We start from the raw sequence: 22,300 nt of genomic DNA, 5'->3' as shown, positions 1-22,300 counted from the left end.
AGAGGAGTTTTTATGTCCAAATGCAAACAATAAAAGTATGTCCACACAACCCCACCCAACAATCGAGAGTAGTGAGTAGTGAGAGGCCTGTCACTGTGGTGGCCTTTCATACTTACGTACAACACTCTGTAATAAAGAGGGAAGAGGGAGGGACTTGGATAATAAGAGAGAAAAGTGGGCAGTTTGACAAAAAATTGAAGGGGCCCCATATCTGACCTCTGGGTATTCCACCAGCATATGGAGGGTATGGTCCTGGCATTACGAAAACAGATGGTGTTCAAAGAGTCGTAAATCCATATTTTATACACTGTCGCTTCTGTTACACTGCCACAGATAACACATATCTAAACATCCCCCAATGGATAGAGAATGTGTTTCTGTGTCTGGATTAACAGGTAATGATCACTGTTTTCTGTGGTAACAGACAGACACACACACAAATAAACATTATGTTGCTCTCCATTCCTCCTCCTACCCCATCCCATCTCCTCCTCCTACACAATCCCCATATGGAACCTCAGAACACCTGCTTCCAGCCAATCCAGAGGCGGCAAGTTCCCCAGCTCCTCCCATTGCAGCTTGTGGTGTTACCATGGGTTACAGGGTGGTGGCCAGCTCTGTGTGTCGTTTTCTAGTGAAACACAACACTCCATATCTCAACAGGCTTTTACTGATATTATCTAAAGAAAAAAGGGAGATGGAGGAGGATGTACATATAATGAACAAAAATATAAATGCATAATGCTACAATTTCAGGATTTTACTGAGTTACAGTTCATATAAGGAAATCAGTCAATTTAAATGAATTAGGCCCTAATCAAATTAATTAGGCCCTAATCTATAGATTTCACATGACTGGGCAGGGGCGCAGCCATGGGTTGGCCTGGGAGAGCATAGGCCCACCCACTGGGAGCCAGGTCCAGCAAATCTAAAGACTAGTCATTCAACTGAGACTGCTCTTCTCTGTATCACGGAGGCGCTCCGCACTGCTAAAGCTAACTCTCTCTCCTCTGTTCTCATCCTTCTAGACCTATCGGCTGCCTTCGATACTGTGAACCATCAGATCCTCCTCTCCACCCTCTCCGAGTTGGGCATCTCCGGCGCGGCCCACGCTTGGATTGCGTCCTACCTGACAGGTCGCTCCTACCAGGTGGCGTGGCGAGAATCTGTCTCCTCACCACGCGCTCTCACCACTGGTGTCCCCCAGGGCTCTGTTCTAGGCCCTCTCCTATTCTCGCTATACACCAAGTCACTTGGCTCTGTCATAACCTCACATGGTCTCTCCTATCATTGCTATGCAGACGACACACAATGAATCTTCTCCTTTCCCCCTTCTGATGACCAGGTGGCGAATCGCATCTCTGCATGTCTGGCAGACATATAGGTGTGGATGACGGATCACCACCTCAAGCTGAACCTCGGCAAGACGGAGCTGCTCTTCCTCCCGGGGAAGGACTGCCCGTTCCATGATCTCGCCATCACGGTTGACAACTCCATTGTGTCCTCCTCCCAGAGCGCTAAGAACCTTGGCATGATCCTGGACAACACCCTGTCGTTCTCAACTAACATCAAGGCGGTGGCCCGTTCCTGTAAGTTCATGCTCTACAACATCCGCAGAGTACGACCCTGCCTCACACAGGAAGCGGCGCAGGTCCTAATCCAGGCACTTGTCATCTCCCGTCTGGATTACTGCAACTCGCTGTTGGCTGGGCTCCTGCCTGTGCCATTAAACCCCTACAACTCATCCAGAACGCCGCAGCCCGTCTGGTGTTCAACCTTCCCAAGTTCTCTCACGTCACCCCGCTCCTCCGCTCTCTCCACTGGCTTCCAGTTGAAGCTCGCATCCGCTACAAGACCATGGTGCTTGCCTACGGAGCTGTGAGGGGAACGGCACCTCAGTACCTCCAGGCTCTGATCAGGCCCTACACCCAAACAAGGGCACTGCGTTCATCCACCTCTGGCCTGCTCGCCTCCCTACCACTGAGGAAGTACAGTTCCCGCTCAGCCCAGTCAAAACTGTTCGCTGCTCTGGCTCCCCAATGGTGGAACAAACTCCCTCACGACGCCAGGACAGCGGAGTCAATCACCACCTTCCGGAGACACCTGAAACCCTACCTCTTTAAGGAATACCTAGGATAGGATAAAGTAATCCTTCTCACCCCCCCCCCCCTTAAAAGATTTAGATGCACTATTGTAAAGTGGCTGTTCCACTGGATGTCATAAGGTGAATGCACCAATTTTGTAAGTCGCTCTGGATAAGAGCGTCTGCTATAAATGACTTAAATGTAAATGTAAATGTAAATCAGAGTTTTTTCCCACAAAAGGTCTTTATTACAGACAGAAATACTCCTCAGTTTCTTCAGCTGTCCAGGTGGCTGGTCTCGAATGATCCCGTAGGTGAAAAAGCCGGATGTCTGGCGTGGTTACACGTGGTCTACGGTTTTTAGTTCGGTTGGACGTACAGCAACAGTCTCTAAAATGATATTGGAGGCAGCTTATGGTAGATAAATTAACATTCAACTCTCTGGCAACAGCTCTGGTGGAGATTCCTGCAGTCAGCATACCAATTGCACGGTCCTTCAAAACTTGAGACATCTGTGCCATTGTGTTGTGTGACAAAACTGTACATTTTAGAGTGGCCTTTTATTGTCCCCAGCACAAGGTGCACCTGTGAAATGATCATGCTGTTTAATCTGCTTCTTGATATGTCAAACCTGACAGGAGGATGGATTATATTTGCAAATGAGAAACAGGGACATAACCTCATTTGTGCACAACTGTCACGCCCTGACCTTAGAGATCCTTTTAATTCTCTATTTTGTTTAGGTCAGGGTGTGATGAGGGTGGGCAATCTAGTTTTCATATTTCTTTGTTTGGCCTGGTATGGTTCCCAATCAGAGGCAGCTGTCTATCGTTGTCTCTGATTGGGGATCATACTTTTTCAGCATTTTTCCCACCTTAGTTTGTGGGGTCTTGATGTTGTATAGTTGCTGTGTAGCTTGCAGATCTTTACGTTCGCTTTGTATTTTGTTGTTTTTCTGTGTTCAATTTAATAAAAGTAAGATGTTCGCCTACAACGCTGCACCTTGGTCTCCTCATTCTAACGAACGTAACAACAACATTTGAGAGAAATAACCTTTTTGTGAAATCGGAACATTTTGGGGATCTTTTATTTCAGCTCATGAAACATGGGACCAACACTTTACATGTTGTGATTATATTTTTGTTCAGTGTATTATGAAGGTGGAATGATGTCTAGGCATGCCATCCCACTTGTACGCATACATTATTACAAATGAAGTAGAACTGAATTCTAGGATCATTCCTATTTGTATCCCCCCCTTCATTGATTACCATTAATTACTGTTCTGCCTCATGTTCCACTTGTTAGAGAAGAATTGGAGTGAGGGTGAATTTTTCTTGGATGCTGCTCAACAGCCACTGACTCAGCTGATTCAGGAAGCCGTACTGACTGTTTATCCGAGTCAACCACTTCGCCACATGCCAGGCTGAGTATCAAAAGGTTCAGTGCAATTGTGTTAAGATCAAGTTACACTTCACTTTAGAGTCTGACTCTCACTATCTGTGTCATTTGTATTGTCAGAGTATACGAGTATTGCATAACTTCACCATATTGACACACATATCAGTAATTTCTACTGAACATGAACTTCATATAGGCTACAAACATACAGAGACACACAGGTCCCCAGCCTTCCCAAACTCACAAAGCAGAGCCTCGCCTCATACTCATTTTCACCACTAGAGGACAGTATTCTTCATTAGGCACTGAACCAGAAAATACACTGAGTACACCAAACATTAGGAATTCTTGATACCAGTCACGGTTGGTGCCATTGAAGGCATGTCCTTATTTGTATTACATCATATTGGATGACTGTCATTCATATTCCATTCAACCAAATCAATCTAACATCAATAGGTTTAGGCTACTACATGATACTTTAATTTCCCCTATACGCATCATGAGGTTGCTACAAACTAACCTGATTAATGAAAGGTTACAACGTAGATGCACAAGTCGAGAGAAATTTGAGTAATCAAGGTGACAGACATTGACACGTTCAATATTGTCTTGCACGCTCTTGCATGTGTCTAGCTGAATTAGGGTGTAATCTTTACTCCAACAGTTACAAACGAGAGTTTCTATTGGACAATATCAGGTATGTTTATTCCTGTTTCATTCCATTTGCTTCCATTTAAGAATTGTTTTTCAACAGAATCGACGGAATGAATACACCCCAGATCACATGCAAACACAGTTCACTTTCCTAGCAGCCACATAAAAAAAGCATGATCCCTTTGATCGTTGTATTCCTTCTCGCATCTACGCGCTCACCTTCACTCACCTTTTCCCTTCGCTTGTGGACAACACATCAGCTTTCTGTGACCAGTCAAAAAAAACTTTCCAAGCCAAACCTTCATATCATAACTGCTAACCGCTACACACAGCCTACATCGTTGTCGCCGTGTTAATATCATAGTGAACATAGCTACTAGAATTAGCGTGTTAGTAAACCCACTACAATCATGCAGTACCGCAAGCAGTTCAGCAGTTACACCGGCAGGCCCGATGACAATACATTTAAAAAACAAAAACTTATCTTGACTTGAAAGTGTTCCAATGTTGGATAGACATAGCCAGCTACCTAACATACAAGCCCTCTGTGTTTGACCCTGGTTTTTGAGTTGGCTAAACTAGCTAGCTGCATTCACTAGCTAAGTAAGTGAAAGTGAAAGTGAAAACAAAATATCTCTCTCTCTTGCTTCTCCTTTATTTGGGAAGAAATTCATTTGTTCAAAGCTGTTCAACTACTGCTTTTCTCTTTGGTCAACTTCTCACCATATTTTATACACTGCAGTACTAGCTAGCTGTACCTTATGCTTTCAGTGCTAGATTCATTCTCTGATCCTTTGATTGGGTGGACAACATGAGAGTTCATGCTGCAAGAGCTCTGATAGGTTGGAGGATGTCCTCTGGAAGTTGTCATAACTATTGTGTAAGTCTATGGAAGGGTGTGAGAACCATGAGCCTCCTAGGTTTAGTATTGAAGTCAATGTACGCAGACGAGGACAGAAACTAGCTGTCTTCTGGCTACACCATGGTGCTACCCTATAGAATGCTGTTGAGGATACTGTAGACCTTCATTACAAAACAATGTGTTTTTATAAATGATTTGGTGACGTGAATATGTTTAGTATAGTTGATATAAAATTGATAACTTTTATGAAATTCACTGAAGAGAATGGTCCACCCCTTCCTCCTCTGAGGAGCCTCCACTGCTTCATACACATGTGAAACTGTTGAGCATGAAAAACCCAACAGTGTTGCAGTTCTTGACACTCAAACCGCTGTGCCTGGCACCTACTACCATAGCCTGTTCAAAGGCACTTAAATCTTTTGTCTTACCCATTCACCCTCTGAATGGCACACATACACATTCCACATACAAAATCCAGCTGCAACATCGAGAGCATCCTGACTGGTTGCATCACTGCCTGGTACGGCAATTGCTAGGCCTCCGACCGCAAGGCACTACAGAGGGTAGTGCGTATGGCCCAGTACATCACTGGGGCTTAGCTGCCTGCCATTCAGGACCTTTACACCAGATGGGGTCAGAGGAAGGCCCTAAAAATGTTCAAAGAACCCAGCCACTCTCTATTACCTCATGGCAAGCGGTACCGGAGTGCCAATTCTAGGACAAAAAGGCTTCTCAACAGTTTTTACCCCCAAGCCATAAGACTCACGAACAGGTAATCAAATGGCTACCCGGACTATTGGCTTTGTGTGCCCCCCCAACCTCTCTTTTACGCTGCTGCTACTCTCTGTCCATCATATATGCATAGTCACTTTAACCATATCTACATGTACATACTACCTCAATCAACCTGACTAACCGGTGTCTGTACGTAGGCTCGCTACTTTTATAGCCTCGCTACTGTCTTTTTACTGTTGTTTTATTTCTTTACTTACCTATTGTTCACCTAATACCTTTTTTGCACTATTGGTTAGAGCCAGTAAGTAAGCATTTCACTGTAAGGTGATTTGATTTGATGTCTCAATTGTCTCAAGGCTTCAAAATCTTTCTTTAACCTGTCTCCTCCCTTTCATCTGCACTGATTGAAGGGGATTTATCAGGTTACATGAATAAGGGATCTTAGCTTTCACCTGGTCAGTCTATGGGGCGGCAGGTAGCCTAGTGGTTAGAGCGTTGGGCCAGTAACAGGAAGGTTGCTGGATCAAATCCCTGAGCTGACAAGGTAAAAAATGTTGTTCTGCCCCTGAGAAAGGCAGTTAACCCACTGTTCCCCAGGAGCTGAAGACGTGGATGTCGATTAAGGCAGCCCTCCGCACCTCTCTGATTCAGAGGGGTTGGGTTAAATGCGGAATACACAGTTCAGTTGAATACATTCAGTTGGACAACTGACTTTCTATGTCATAGAAAGAGCAGGTGTTGTTCACCAGTGGTTGGTGAGACCTCTACAGTATATCTGTGCTGTTCCTACAGAAAGCCAGAGACCACTAAAAGGGGTTTCACTGAATGATTATTTGAACCTAATCAGTTTAGTAACACTCACTGTGTGAGTGTGCGTGCGAAAGAGAGAGGTGGGTGGTTACTTTCCAGTTGAGGAGCTTAAAAAGAGATCCAAAATCATGTTAGAAGCAACAACACAGTGTTGACTCCATGCACTTACATAAAGACAGTGATATTAGAAACAACAAGAGAGGGACAATGTCCAGGAAGAGAAAGAGGTTACAGTCAGCAGAACCAGGCCTGTGGCCTCCCTAGGGACATTCAGGGAGAGACATGACGAGCTCCATTGCAGGTGCGCACTCTGCTAAACATTTGGTGTTGTGTATGCCTGACCAGTTCCAAATGAAGGCTCTGGAATATGACAACTGACTGAGTGTTATAGGCTGAGGTATGAGGACTGGCTAGCAGCCATATCACCCTGCCTCTACCTGTTGGCTTTTATCTGAAGCAAAGCAGGAATGGGCTCTGGCTGATACCTGGGTAGGAGCTGAAAGGGGTGTCTCTCCAATGCATTCAACCAAGTTTCCTTCTGACCACAATAGTTGTTTAGGAAAATACCAAAATAACAATGACAATAGTGAGATGATGCATTTAAATTTGTGTGTGTTTCTAAACTGAACAAAAAATATAAACGCTACAACTGTTGATCCAATGTTTCATGAGCTGAAATAAAAGATCCCAAACATTTTCCATATGCACACAATGCTTATTTCTCTCAAATGCTGTGCACAAATTGGTTTACATCCATGTTAGTGAACATTTCTCCTTTGCCAAGATAATCCATTCACCTGACAGGTGTAGCATATCAACAAGTTGATTAAACAGCATGATCATTACACAGGTTCACCTTGTGCTGGGGACAATAAAAGACCACTCAAAAAGGTGCAGTTTTGTCACACAACACCACAATGCCAAAGATGTCTCAAGTTTTGAGGGAGCATGCAATTGGCATGCTGACTGCAGGAATTGCAGGAAATGAACCACAGATCATTGAGTGGTTCATTTCTCTACCATAAGCCGCCTCCTACATAATTGTAGAGAATTTGGCAGTATGTCCAACCGGCCTCACAACCGCAGACCACGTGTAACCACGCCAGCCTAGGACCTCCACATCCAGCTGTTTCACCTGCAGGATTGTATGAGACCAGCCACCTGATGAAACTGAGGAGTATTTCTGTCTGAAATAAAGCCCTTTTGTGGGAAAAAAAACTAATTCTGATTGGTTGGGCCTGGCCTGGCTCCCAAGTTGGTGGGCCTATGCCCTTCCAGACTCACCCATGGCCACACCCCTGCAGCTTCATGTGAAATCCATTGATTAGGGCCCATTGAATTTATTTCAATTGACAGATTTTCTTATATGAACTGTAACTCTGTAAAATCGTTGAAATTGTCGCATGTTGCGTTTATATTTTTTGATCAGTGTAGTTGATCAATCACAAAAGAATCCGTAGCAACAATTCAGCTTGATTCAGGGAATTTTATTGACAAATTATTTTTTACATTTTCCAATGAGGGGAAAAAAGATTAAATGAAATCAAAAGGATGTGTGTGATAATAACCGTAGCAGTCTGAGGGGAACCATTTCTACACATTCCTTTTCCTTTTCACTTTGGGCCTTGCAAGGTGTCTTTCTAACATAATCTTCATTAAATCCCTGGAGTTCCATCTCATCATAGCTACACCTCATGCTCTGTCTGTTCAGACTCCAATGTCACAACAATACAGACAATAAAACTCATTGAGAAAAGGAAAAAAAACACTCTAAAAACATGCCATGGACTAGCCTCTCAATGTCACGGGCAGACAGTGAGACCAAAAGAACCACAATGGAGGCTTGGGAACAGAGGTGAGGCACGTGGTTACTCAGAACAGTTGAGTTTCAAGGTGGACCTCAGTTCCTTTTGGCAGTTGTGTAGAGGGAGATAGAAATACGATACCGTATACAAGAGGTTGATCTCAGCAAGGCCCAATGGTGGAGTTAGTACAAACAGCACATTGTGTCAACTTTGACATACTGCTGTCCATCTTGGAGCACTGTGACATAGGTCGCCGTGACAGTCAGAGTCATGGGGTTGTGCCTCTCAAACAATTCTGCATCTGGACTCCATTCCAGCTCCTGCTATCAGTGTGGTGAAACATCAGGGTTTATCTCTCTCCAGCTGGACTAACAACCCACATGAGCTTGTTCTTAAGTGTATGCATGTATGTTGTACAGGTGTGTAAAGGTGGGAAGTTGACCTGTCACAGTTGTGCAGGCATATCAGAGGTCTACCCAGTGAACCAGACCTAAATAACTAGGCCCATGATATGTTGTAGAGAACTCAAAACAGACAAACAAGAGAATGACACACGCAACAGAACAAACACACCACCCCGGTGTGGCTACCCAACTTCCACCCACAAAACAACTGTGTCAGTTTACATTTAATAGGAGGAATATATCCAGCATTTTCCAGTCATTCATGTCAGTTTTGAAAATGGTTTAAAATGCATTTGAAATGACAGACATTTTTATAATGATTAACAACTGGATACATGTGTAATATGACATTTTCCATCAAGGTGTAGATATATTCCTGATACCATAGGTCTTGTAGACATCTCATCTGGCAGGCCAAGCAGATTCCCTCCAGTGCACAGCGTCGGGTGGTTGTGGGTTTGAGATGGCCACTATGGTAACACCCTTCATAATCAAAACCCAGGCTTCATTATCAATACACCACTGGTGGTAAAATACATTTATAGGAAATTACCATAACTATAGTCAAATGTGTTTCTACTTCTGAACAAAATGATTACTTTCAAAGGCATGCTCACATCTTCAGGTTAGCTTCTTTCTTTCTGAATTTGGTTGGACCTGTTCAGGGTTTGAGAGTTTCACCCAACCACCGTTGTAGGTGGCACGATCTTGGGCTACTTCTATCTTCAAAATCTGTAGGGCAGACAGCTCTCTCTCGTACAACCAGGCAATTACAGAGTGCTGGAGCTAGTGTGTAGAAGAGTTAGGTTTGGTTTCACGCTTTGCCGCTTCACAAAATACCCACCCAAACAGGAGCAAAGGGGAATATGGCCTTACTCTGGAAGCAGTCAGAAAATGACTGATAGAAAGGGTGGCAGGGGGTAAAATAAGAGAAAGGGCAACGCATCTGTCCTGAGAACAGAACATCTCAGGTCTGCGCAGGATACAGGAAGAGGAAATGCTTTGACAGGTGGGAAAAAGCACAGAGAGAGAGAGAAAGAGGGGTAAAGGGAGAGAAGGAAAGTTTGAGGAGAGACGGGCATTCTTTGCAAAACAGCAACACTTCCCCCCCCCAAAAAAATTACAGCCATTCCTCAGGCACTTCTTCAGTTTCCCGCTCAGAAAGAGCTTGTAGGGGGCGTGGTCAACCTCTTCCCAATGTACACCCTGAAGGGGGAGAGAGGGAGAGGGCAGTTACACCCTGAGTCATTAACTAGTAGGTTGATAAGTGACAGGTGGAGTGTGTCCCTGTCATGTAATGTATAATGTATGCTGTCATAAAGTGTGTGGTGCAGGTGTATATCCATGTCAGCAGCAGCTGTTTTACCAGCCAGACATAAACAGGGTTGGAGCATTGCAGCTATGCTGTCGCCACACACCCTCTGCTGGTCTATACAGAAAACTGCATGGAAGTGTGTGTGTGTGTGTGTGTGTGTGTGTGTGTGTGTGTGTGTGAGCAGGTATGAGTCAGAGTTCATAATATATTGTTTCAGAATTTTCTGTACATGCAGTTCTGTTCTATGGGTATCTGATTTCCAGTAAACAAAACAGTCAATTTTCCTAACCACATTTTACATTTTATGTTAACTGTAACAAAAGAAAATGAAAAGCTGTTCATGAGATTAAATTTGGGAATTGCTGTGTTTGTCTACATTCATCTATGAATAGAGTGTTTACTTGGCCAGTTAAACGGCTACATAATGTAAAATGTTATTCTGCAGGCAGACCCATTGATTGGGTTGAAACAAACATTCCATAAAATGTCATCACTCGGCTTTTTCACTACCATAAAAAAAGAGTGGCATCACATTTATTACAGAAATGATTGCCTAGCTGAGGTTGGTGGCCAAATAGTGTCCTATGTTTTCTCTTACCCCAGCCCCAGAACCAGGATGTGTGACAGTAACAGCGAGGGGATGAACACTTTGAGGAACTCTGAAGAGAAGACGCCTCCTTTCTTCATCGCCCTTGTATTTCTCATGCTGAGTGTATCTGAATGCCGGGGGTGGCGGAAATGGAACTCCCTACAGGCAACAACACATTATAGTTACCATATAGTAACGTCAACATCATCATCAAGTTTACCATTCACTCTTCAACGAAAAACCAAAGTTGTCCATAACAGTATAATTCATCTTCATCATGTCAAAATGTTCAGTCTAAGTAGTATAATGCAAACACACTAGGATTTACCAAGGAGACCAGATACACTAAGACTTGTATGTTTTAGGAGCAATGGGCTGTGTACATCACTCACTTAGGGGGAATGTTCTCGGGCCGACTGGACCAGTCTGCTACCCATTCGGAGTCCTTCATGAGGATATCCATGTCCCTCTCCTTCTCCAGGGCATCCTCCTCTGACTGCACAGGAACACACGCAGAGCATTAGGACACTGATTTAAGTCAAATCAACAAGCCCATCCAACTCATCCTAGGTTGAGCCACTAAGACTATATGGCTGATCACCCATACAATACAGACCTTACAATAAACCCTGTGTGTGAGGCTGCCATGGTTACAGGCACATAGAGTCAAGTCTCCATTCATCAACAGACAAGGCTTTTCCATGTCATCCACTGACAGTGTGTGTGTGTGTGTGTGTGTGTGTAACTGCAATGGAACCTGAAGCTGTGGCTACTGCCATGCCCATGGAGTCAAACCCACCGGGTCGGGGTTTCATGCCGCCATCACCATAGTAACAAATGCTATGGTTGTCATTCACATGGATACAGAGAGTGAGGGAAGCAGCAGGTTATATTGCCATGGAAACAGACAAGTGACGTAGGCAGCTCAGGCAGACTGAGCAATAACTCTTACTTGGCTGTCTCTCCTGCTGCTCACGTCCACATCAAATATGATCTGTCCATCATGATCATCCTCCTGGGGACTATGAGGCCGGGGAGGACTGTAGGGAGGATCAAACAACAAAATAACAAACTGTTACAGCCAATAACTGCACTCCAAGTCTTTTTTCCCTTGGTGAAAGAGAATGTAGGCAGTAATCAGGTTGAAGTTTTGTTTTGGGGCATGTTCAAATTCCCAATATATTACTAGAGAGATTTGATCTCTAATGGCCAAATGTGCATGCAGATCTTGCCTCTATTTAGGATCTCACTTTGCCTCTCAGCCTGCAACCTCAAAGTGGATGGATGAGTCTGGATGAGTCTGTCTATCTGTGAGCTTCTGCAGTAAGCTGTTGTAGAAACACACCTGGTAAACATTGTCAGGTGACTCATTGACAGTTGACTGACTCCGGGTGATCAGATAAGCTGTGGGTTTATGGCAGGCAGCCTCATGGGTCAGAAATGGAAAGCACACAGTGTGAGTGGATTTAAGTTTGGTGGGGAACATCACCTTGTGCACACACAGCTGATGAGGATGTTGTTTCCTATTGTAAATCGATTGTATTTACGTCGCCATCACAGCACACTTCATACTACATGAATTCAGATATTAAATCACATTCATTTTGGGCTAGTACGTGACCTCACCAGGGAAATCTAAAGATTGTTAACCCTCCTGCTGTGTTCCGGTCGAATTGGACCGATTTACAAGTTCTCTCTGAAAAATGTAGTTCATTTAATCTGATTGTCATAAGGTTCCATGACTTTGTCCCCATGGGGCATCTGAACACACAAAATACATTTTGATGACTTTCATAACATTTTGAGTGTTTTATTTAACTTTTGTACACCTGTGGTGTTCCCGGTCAAAAATGACTGGTCATTAGAAATTAATGGGGGAGACTACAATTAGTGTATAAAATTGAGTTCAGGCACATGCCCATTCATCAGATGGACACACTTCCTCTCCCAGACCCCCACATGCATGTGTGTTTGAGCACGCACACACACCCCTTCTTGGTTTCCATGGCAACCCCCAAGGGAACCTTTCCCCAATATAATCTTTCCCGCACAGGCACCACACCTGTTGGCATTCTCACAAACAATCGCAACATTGTCTCAATAATATATAGAACTTTTCTTGCAGCTCTGGAATATAAAAGCTTTCTTGAGGCCTTGCTCACAATTCATTCTGTGGCAGCACAATGACCAAACGATATACTGTATGTGAGGTTCTTGATCATATCTTTGATCATGACACTGGTGAGGAGAGTCCTTGTTCAACTTTGACACAAAGTAGTCTGTGATAAATAGCACAATATGTTTCATTTGAGTATTTGTTATTGTTAAAATAATCCATACATGCTTTTTTTTACTCAAAAACGAGTTGTATGAGCTCTGGTCAACGAGGCCTACAGGCCATAAATAGCAAATAGAAGTTCAAAACTTGTAATGTTCACAAAAACTTAAGTTGATAAAAAGATCTAACACAACATTAAGTGATAATATATGTATTAGTATGTATTTATTAATTTTGGACCGGGAACACAGAATTAATTAACATGAAAGGACCTCAACAGGGGGGGGTAATGATCTACCTAGTTTTCCAAGGCCAGGATTCTAACTGTACTCTGCCCCCTACCTGTCACAGGAAGAGTTGCTGCGGCTGGACTCATGCTGAGCGTCCAATAGAATCCTCTCCATGTCTCCATTATGGATGGAGGATGAGGAGGGCACGTGCTCCAGTCCCCCCACCATGGACTCCACCTCCTCCTCCACCTGAGGCAGGGGGAGCAGCTCCAGAGCCTGGCCTACGGCAGAGGCAGACTGGGACAACCTCGCTGCAGTTGTGACCGCAGCTCTGTTCATCTCCAACTCCACCCAGGACCCTGAGGACAAGCACACATGGTACACATGACATTGGTTCCATTCCCAAGTAAGGGGAGAATAAGCAAATGTATCCCCATTGAGCTCTAGAGAGCAACTTTGGTTTGTTTTTGTATCTCATTGTTGATGTTATTACTATGGTTTCTGTTAGAGCAGACCTTGGGACATTGTGCCTGTATGCTAAACAACAAATTAAGAAAAACATTGATGTTTTTTTCTGATAAAAAACAAACAAACATTTAAAAGACAATGTAGACAAGGGAAGATGAAGGGGATAAAGGTCAAAACAACATTTTATTTGTCACGTTTTATAAACATGTGAAAATGCTGACTTACTTAACAGTGAAATGCTTACTGTCCCTTCCCAACAAGGTAGAGAGAAAAATAGAACCATTCAAATAAAAAAAAACTATGACACAAAGAATAAATACACAATGAGTAACTATAACTTGACTATATTACACGGGGTACCAGTACTGAGTCGATGTGCAGGGGTAAGAGGCAATTGAGGTATGTACATAAAGGTAGGGGTAAAGTGACTAGGCAACAGGATACATAATAAACAGTAGCAGCAGCGTATGTGATGGGTCAAAAGAGTTAGCGCAAAAAGGATCAATGCAGTCTGGGCAGCTATATACAGTACGCTCTACCCTCTGTAGCACATTGCGGTCGGATGCCAAGCAGTTGCCATACCAAGCGGTGAGGCAGCCAATCAAGATGCTCTCAATTGTGCAGCTATAAAACTTTGAAGATCTGATGGCCCATGCCAAATATTTTCAGTCTCCTGAAGGGGAAGAGGTGTTGTCGTAACTTCTTTACTATTGTGTTGGTGTGTTTGCACCATGATAATTCCTTAGGGATGTGGACACAGAGGCACTTGAAGCACTCGACCTGCTCCACTACAGTTCTGTCGATGTGGATGGGGCTGCGCTCGGCCCTCCGTTTCCTGTAGTCCACGATCAGCTCCTTTGTCTTGCTGACATTCAGGTTGAGGTTTTTGTCTTGGCACCACACCACCTCACTGACCTCCTCCCTATTGGCTGACTCATTGTCATCGGTGATCAGCATACCACCCTCGTGTTGTCAGCAAACTTAATGATGGTGTTGGGGTCGTGCACGGCCACTCAGTTGTGGGTAAACAGGGAGTACAGGAGGAAACTACACACACACCCGAGTTGAGGGTCAGTGTGGGGGGTGTGTTGTTGCCTACTCTCACCACCTGGGGGCGGCTGTCAGGAAGTCCAGGATCCAGTTGCCAAGAGAGGTTTTTAGTCCCAAGGTTCTGAGCTTGGAGGGCACTGTGTTGAACGCTGAGCTAGACAGACAGAAAGTCTGGCAGAAACACACAACCAAGGAAGTTTAACTCTCCCTAAGCCGGTCTTGTGTCTATTAACTGCATGGTGAAAGGGCAGTAAATACCTCTGTGTGATGACAGTTTTTACAGTCCCTGCTGTGATATACAAGCCAGCTGATCATGCTCTTACATGAGCACAGGCAGGGACTGGCTACAGGGGAGAGTGCCAATAACAGCTAGGATACAAACTCTTCAGAGTAACACTGACGCAAGTTTTGATTTGACAATTTGAAATACATAAAGAAACCACATCAGGCAACCAATACATGTACCACAATTGCCGAAGATTATACACACAAGTCAAAGACTTGTTTTGATCGTGATCCTCTATTGCAGAGGTTCCCAAACTTTTGCACCCGGGCCCCCCTTCCAGCATTGGGGAACATCCCTCGCCCCCCCTGAGCGTGCGCGCGCCACATCTATTTCTATGGGCACAGACACTATTCATGACACAAACTGGTTTTGCAGGATTAAAGCTTATTTCCTGCAATTCTACACATTTTGCAGAGAAAATGTTGCAGTTTTAAAGATAATTTTCTTGCAATTCTATACATTTTGACATGTCTAATGTGTATTCATGTAATATTTGGATAACTCAAACATTATAACAAAAATCTATGGGCAAAAAAACATTACCTGACATGAGCTAGTTGATTTGGACATTTCTGACAAGTTATAAATAGCTCTCTAATGTCTGGACTGAGAGAATTCCAAGAGTGTACAAAGCTTGTAACGGCGTTCTTCGTTTGTCGAAAGAAAGTCGGACCGAAATGCAGCGTGGTGGTTACTCATGTCTTTAATGAAGGAAGAGCGATACATGAAATAACTATACAAATGCAAAACAACAAACGGAACATGAAACCTAATTACAGCCTATCTGGTGAAACTACACAGAGACAGGAACAATCACCCACGAAATACAAAGCGAAACCAGGCTACCTAAATCAGAGACAACGAGAATCACCTGACTGATTGAAAACCGCCTCAGGCAGCCAAACCCATACAACACCTCTACTCAGCCGCAATCCCAATAATACAAAAACCCCAATACGAAATACAACAACATAAACCCATGTCACACCCTGGCCTGACCAAATAATTAAAGAAAACACAAAATACTAAGACCAAGGCGTGACAGAACACCCTCCCTAAGGTGCGGACTCCCGGACGCACCTCAAAACCATAGGGAGGGTCCGGGTGGGCGTCTGTCCATGGTGGCGGTTCCGGCTCGGGACGTGGACCCCACTCCATTAATGTCCTAGTTCCTCCCCTTCGCGTCCTGGGATAATCCACCCTCGCCGCAGACCATGGCCTAATAGTCCTCACCCAGAACCCCACAGAACTGAGGGACAGCTCGGGACTGAGGGGCAGCTCGAGACTGAGGGGAAGCCCAGTACTGAGAGAAAGCCCAGTACTGAGAGGAAGCCCAGTACTGAGATGAAGCTCAGGCAGGTAGTAGGCTCCGGTAGATCTTGGCTGGCTGGCGGATCTGGAAGATTCTGGTTGACTAGCAGATCTGGAAGAGACTGGTTGACTGGCAGATCTGGAAGAGACTGGTTGACTGGCAGATCTGGAAGAGACTGGTTGACTGGCAGATCTAGAAGATCATGGCTGACTGGCGGATCTAGCTGCTCTATGCAGACTGACAGCTCCTTGCAGACTGACAGCTCTGGCAGCTCCATGCAGGCTGACAGCTCCTTGCAGACTGGCAGCTCTTTGCAGACTGACAGCTCTTTGCAGACTGACGGCTCTGGCTGCTTCATGCAGACTGACAGCTCTGGCTGCTTCGAACAGACTGACAGCTTTGACTGCTCCATGCAGGCTGACAGCTCTGGCTGCTTTATGCAGACTGACAGCTCCTTGCAGACTGGCAGCTCTTTGCAGAGTGACAGCTCTGGCTGCGTCATCATGCAGACTGACAGCTCTGACTGCTCCATGCAGGCTGACAGCACCCTGCAGACTGGCAGCTCTTTGCAGACTGACAGCTCTTTGCAGACTGGCAGCTCAGGCTGCTCCGAACATGCAGGAGGCTCTGGCAGCGCTGTAGAGGAGGAAGGCTCTGATAGCGCTGAACAGGTGGGAGACTCCGGTAGCGCAGGAGAGGAGAAAGGCTCCGACAGCGCTGAACAGGCGGGAGACTCCGACAGCGCAGGAGGGAAGGAAGGCTCTGGCTGTGCTGAATAGGCAAGGCGCACAGAAGGCCTGGTGCGTGGTGCTGGAACTGGTGCTACAGGTTCGAGGACACGCACTGGAAGCCTGGTGCGGGGAGCTGCTACCGGAGGACTGGTGTGTGGAGGTGGTTCTGGATAGACCGGACCGTGCAGGCGCACTGGAGCTCTTGAGCACCGAGCCTGCCCAAGCTTACCTGGCTCGATGCCCACTCTAGCCCGGCCAATACGAAGGACTGGTATGAACCGCACCGGGCTATGCACCCGCACTGGAAACACCGTGCGCTCCATAGCATAACACGGTGTCTGCCCGGTCGCTCTAGCCCACTGGTAAGCACAGGGAGTTTGCGCAGGTCTCCTACCTGGCATAGCCATACTCCCTTTTAGCCCCCCTCCAATAATTTTTTTGGGCTGCTTTTCGGGCTTCCATCCGCGTCGCCGTGCTGCCTCCTCATACCAGCACCTCTCCGCTTTAGCCGCCTCTAGTTCTTCCTTGGGACGGCGATATTCTCCCGGTTGCGCCCAGGGTCCTTTTCCGTCTAATTCCTCCTCCCATGTCCAATTCTCCAAGTGGTGCAGCCTCTCCCAGTGCAACTGCTCTTCACGATTAACAGGGAGAGTTGGCTCAGGTCTGACTCCTGACTCAGCCACTCTCTCTCTGAGCCCTCCCCCAATAAATATTTGGGGGTTACTTTCGGTTTTCGCTCTGCGCCGCCGTGTTTTTCTTTTCGACTCCATTCGCCTATAGCCCTCTTCGCACTGCTCCAGCGAATCCCAGGCGGGCTCCTGCACTCTCTCTGGGTCGGCCGCCCACCTGTCGATTTCTTCCCACGTTGTATACTCCATGCCTCTGCTGTCCATAACGTCCTCCCTTCGCTGTTCAAGCTGTCGCTGCCTGTTAACACGCTACTCGGTCCGAGTGTGGTGGGTGATTCTGTAACGGCGTTCTTCGTTTGTCGAAAGAAAGTCGGACCGAAATGCAGCGTGGTGGTTACTCATGTCTTTAATGAAGGAAGAGCGATACATGAAATAACTATACAAATGCAAAACAAACGGAACGTGAAACCTATTTACAGCCTATCTGGTGAAACTACACAGAGAAAGGAACAATCACCCACGAAATACAAAGCGAAACCAGGCTACCTAAATACGGTTCCCAATCAGAGACAACGAGAATCACCTGACTGATTGAGAACCGCCTCAGGCAGCCAAACCCATACAACACCTCTACTCAGCCGCAATCCCAATAATACAAAAACCCCAATACAACAACATAAACCCATGTCACACCCTGGCCTGACCAAATAATTAAAGAAAACACAACATACTAAGACCAAGGCGTGACAAAGCTGTCAAATGCAAAGGGTGGCTAATTTGATTTGTTTAAGACATTGATTACTACATGATACTATATGTGTTATTTCATAGTTTTGATGTCTTTCCTTGTATTCTACAATGTAGATAATAGTACAAATAAAGAAAAACTCTGGAATGAGTAGGTGTGTTCAAACTTTGGCGGGAAACCACTGCTATATTGGTAGGCAAGTGGCTGCGGGGCAAGAGACATCCACATACTGTCACTGGAAAGACATCCAGTATCTCAATTGAATTCAAATGGCTTTATTGGCATGGGAAACATATGTGTACATTGCCAACGCAAGTGAAATAAACAATAGTGAAATAAACAATAAAAAATGAACAGTAAATATTACACACAAAAGTTTAAAAGGAATAGACATATCAAATCTCTCTCTCATTTTCCATCACACATCCTGCCAGACACGAGGAAGCTAGAGCTCACAAGCAGAGCACATGATCTCATAGCCGAGAGAGTAAACAATCTGGTCATGTGACAGTTAGCCTAGCCGATTTAGCCTCTCAGTCAGTATCACTGGGTTGTCACTAGTTACCACAGCCACAAAGTCATAAACCCCACCTATTTCTACAATTTCTCTTCTTAAAATGTTATTATAAACCTAACCTTAACCACACTGCTAACCGTACACCTAATCCTAACCTTAAAACAAAAAATGATCTCGACATATGATCTAGACATTTTTTAAAAACTTTGTGGCTATGGTAACTAGCGCAAACAGTTTTTGCTGGCCAGGCATTGGATGATAGCAGTCCCCATCCCCCTGCCCCAAGCACGACTCAGCACCCAGGTTCATCCCAAGGATGACACAGTGCCGTGAGCCGAGCCACTATCTACAGCTATTGTCTATGCTCCATCGCCTAAACAAGGTTACCATGGCGCCGGTAGTGAGCCGAACGTTCTGGCTGCTGCTCTCTCTGTCGTGTAGCCATTATCAGCTGTTGTAGGAGGTCACAGAGAAGCCCAGGAAGCCTAGTGTTACGACCTGACCACCATCCACAACCCCTTGTCAAGCTGGCTTGAACCTCACAAGAACAAAGCCCACCAAAGCCCCATGAAGCTCCTGGAGACATGGCTTACTTGGTGTGGGGGATCCATGAAGCAGCATAAAAACTTGGAAGACACCCTGAAAATATTCAAACAAATGAGGTAGAGAAATATAGATCCTGGTTCGTTCTAACCATAAAATATATAGCCTAAACAATGGCGCCAAAGACTCACAAAAGAAGAGTAAAGCCAACTGAATTTCTAGTGTGTGGATGGGAGTGAGATGGGCAATTGCACGGTAACAGAGTGATGCTGAGACTGATTTTTCACCTTAAAATGTGTCAAACAAAAACCAATGATTGCAAAGTTAAACAAACCACACAACTCTATGCACAAGGACTACTTTTAACAAACTACTCTTTACAAAAACACATTTACTTGAAGAACAGTGCAGATGCAGAGATAGGTACCAAAGTTTTTTATCCGACAATGACACTTCAGTGGACAGGAAGCTTTACTCAATTCTGAGAATTACACAGCAAAAATGAGTGTCCACTTATTTATAGGCAGAGTGAGTAAGCTGTCTCTAGCAATAATAAACCTGTTCCCCCTCTGACCCTCACAGAAGCTAGCACGTAACTGACACTGGATATACTCTCAAACTTCAGAATGAAAAGCTTCTGATCCCCAGCCTCACCACCCCCACTTTCGTACTCCACCCCTCCTGGCTCTGGTGTGTCCTGTAAAACGTTCTCCACTGTGTCCATAAATAAATCAGCGCGCCAAGTCAACGAGCCCCCCTGGTTCAGGGCTTGGTAATGCTCCACCGCATCCAAACCCAGACCCATGAAGGCAGGTTAACACACAGCTGACGGTGTGATTACTCCAGAGGCATGGTATGTGTGACACTCTGATAAACACGTCCCTCAGTCCATTCGTCTGATAACATATTCCACCAATATGTGCTAACAGGACAAATCCATATAGACACACTCATAACAACAAACACAGTTGAGTAGAAGACTCTGACAAAGGAAGATCACAATGCAATGTTCCAAGATTAAATTGCGTTACATGTATGTTTGGGGCTGATATAGTGAATACATCTGTAATAAAGCATATGGTATATGACTAGATCATTATAGACTGATCATATTGTATTATTATTTTCCATTAGGTATCAGGCTGTATACAAATTGACCAGACTCTCGAGTGCAGCAATCCCACATTGACAGGTGTGTTGAGGTAGGTGTAGCAGACACTCTTTGCTGGTCTACATAAATTCACACTCGCAGATTAACTGGTCATGGCTAGAAGGGATGCAGCTAATGTCAAATTGACGTCAAAAGTCGCATGTTTCGAGTCGCGTCGAGGAGATTTTTTATCATTTAAAACTAACCCTAACCCCTTTCCTAATTAACCTAACCTGCTACGAAAAGTCACTTCTATCTGACATTAGCTGGATCCCATCTAGTCAAAACCAGATGAAATAGCCCAGTAGGCTATGTGTATTGATTACATCGACGACAAGTAACGTTTGCTATTACACAATGCAAAATTAGCTGATTATGCAAAAAAAAGAAGTCATATTTCAAAGTAGATTTCGTTAGGTTTTCGGAATGTTTTTTTCTCAGCCCTTGGGAATATGAACAATTACACAATTTTTAAATTCCGAACATTTGGCCAAACCCAATATTTGATTTTTCATACTTCTTTCTTCTTCTTCTTCCATCGCGTCTTGTTGCATAGAGATTTATAGAAGCCTCTAGTGGCCAGAATTCTATTTTAGCATGGGCAGCGCCATTGAGGGCATCCGCCATTTGAAAGTAGTCATAGTAGTCCACCACTGGGTGGAGGTTCCTGTGGGTTGTAGCCTCAATGGCGCTGCCCATGAGGTCATAGAAACTATAACGGCGTAGATAGAGAAGAGTCCTCCATGTATCTCTATGTCTTATTGCCATGAAAATCACCCCGCCTATTCAGCACCACGTGCATCAACGATTGGTTTTACTGATGGTCAATCATACAGTTTACACCGCCTCTTAAAATCCTATTGGTCCATGATACTGTCAATACAGAAATAGCACACCGTTCACGATGTTAGCCCTCCAACAACCTTTTCCATGTCTACATAGAAAATCAACCCAAAGCTTAGATTGGTTTATCTCTCAAAACCAGATAGTAAAGTATCAACATACACAGTTTCAAATGATCTGACAAGTTTTCTAATAAACAATTAGAATGACAATGATATATAACCAAGCATTTCGAAGACACCTACCATTTAGTCCGTTGTTCTCTGATACAGCAGCAGCTTCGGACATCTTGCCTGTGTGCATGGTGGCTTGCATAAGACTGTCAATGGAACACGTGCACTTCCTCCACACATTCGGACGTGCGCGCAATCGCGTACCAAAACTGACCCGGGTCCCCTTTAATTTATTGTAGAGTAGCCACACAGTCACAGTATTTGTGTTTTGTTAGCTGATCTGGAACCAGTAGGCGGAACAGCAATATTCTTGGAACTCTGTGATGACGTCAGATAAGCCAGTTGTTGATAACGAAGGCAGTCGAGCAGGGTAGACAAACATTATGTAACTGCTGGAAATGGTTCACCACCATGTGAGAAAATAACAGGGGAAAAATTATCAAATGGGCGTTCACTACTTTCACAATTACTGGCATCTGTATACTTCTGAGAACAGAAATACCTTTTTAATTGGAGAATGTGCACATGTGCATGTACCCAAGGTGCACAAAAACAAGTCCTTGTATAAGAATGTCATGTACCTGGGGAATAGCCCATATTCATATTTCCATGTGGGGGGTTGTCAACAGAGGGATGTCATCCTCAGACTATGGCAGGAATACAGTCTATTCTGAAGCAGAA

General features: G+C 44.7%; 1 protein-coding gene across 2 annotated transcripts; it reads right to left on the bottom strand.

The window, feature by feature from the left end:
- Window positions 1-8,020: 8,020 nt before the first annotated feature.
- Window positions 8,021-21,944, bottom strand: LOC118385232 (BCL2/adenovirus E1B 19 kDa protein-interacting protein 3-like). 2 transcript variants are annotated; one of them, XR_004825981.2, is made up of 7 exons: window positions 21,692-21,944; window positions 13,282-13,528; window positions 11,614-11,701; window positions 11,054-11,157; window positions 10,671-10,820; window positions 9,375-9,963; window positions 8,021-9,240 (listed from the first exon to the last, which is right to left on the bottom strand). XR_004825981.2 is itself a non-coding variant. In XM_035772196.2 (6 exons), exons 1-6 carry the CDS (start codon window positions 21,759-21,761, stop codon window positions 9,915-9,917), a joined length of 708 nt encoding a protein of 235 aa, XP_035628089.1. In that variant the 5' UTR covers window positions 21,762-21,944; the 3' UTR covers window positions 8,021-9,914. The 2 variants fall into 2 exon arrangements, 1 of the variants encoding a protein (XP_035628089.1); XM_035772196.2 differs by having other exon boundaries at window positions 8,021-9,963.
- Between the last annotated feature and the right edge of the window lie 356 nt (window positions 21,945-22,300).

This window comes from Oncorhynchus keta, chromosome 6 (assembly GCF_023373465.1).
Source record: "Oncorhynchus keta strain PuntledgeMale-10-30-2019 chromosome 6, Oket_V2, whole genome shotgun sequence".
Lineage (NCBI taxonomy): Eukaryota > Metazoa > Chordata > Actinopteri > Salmoniformes > Salmonidae > Oncorhynchus > Oncorhynchus keta.
This window is presented reverse-complemented; position numbering and strand designations above follow the sequence as displayed.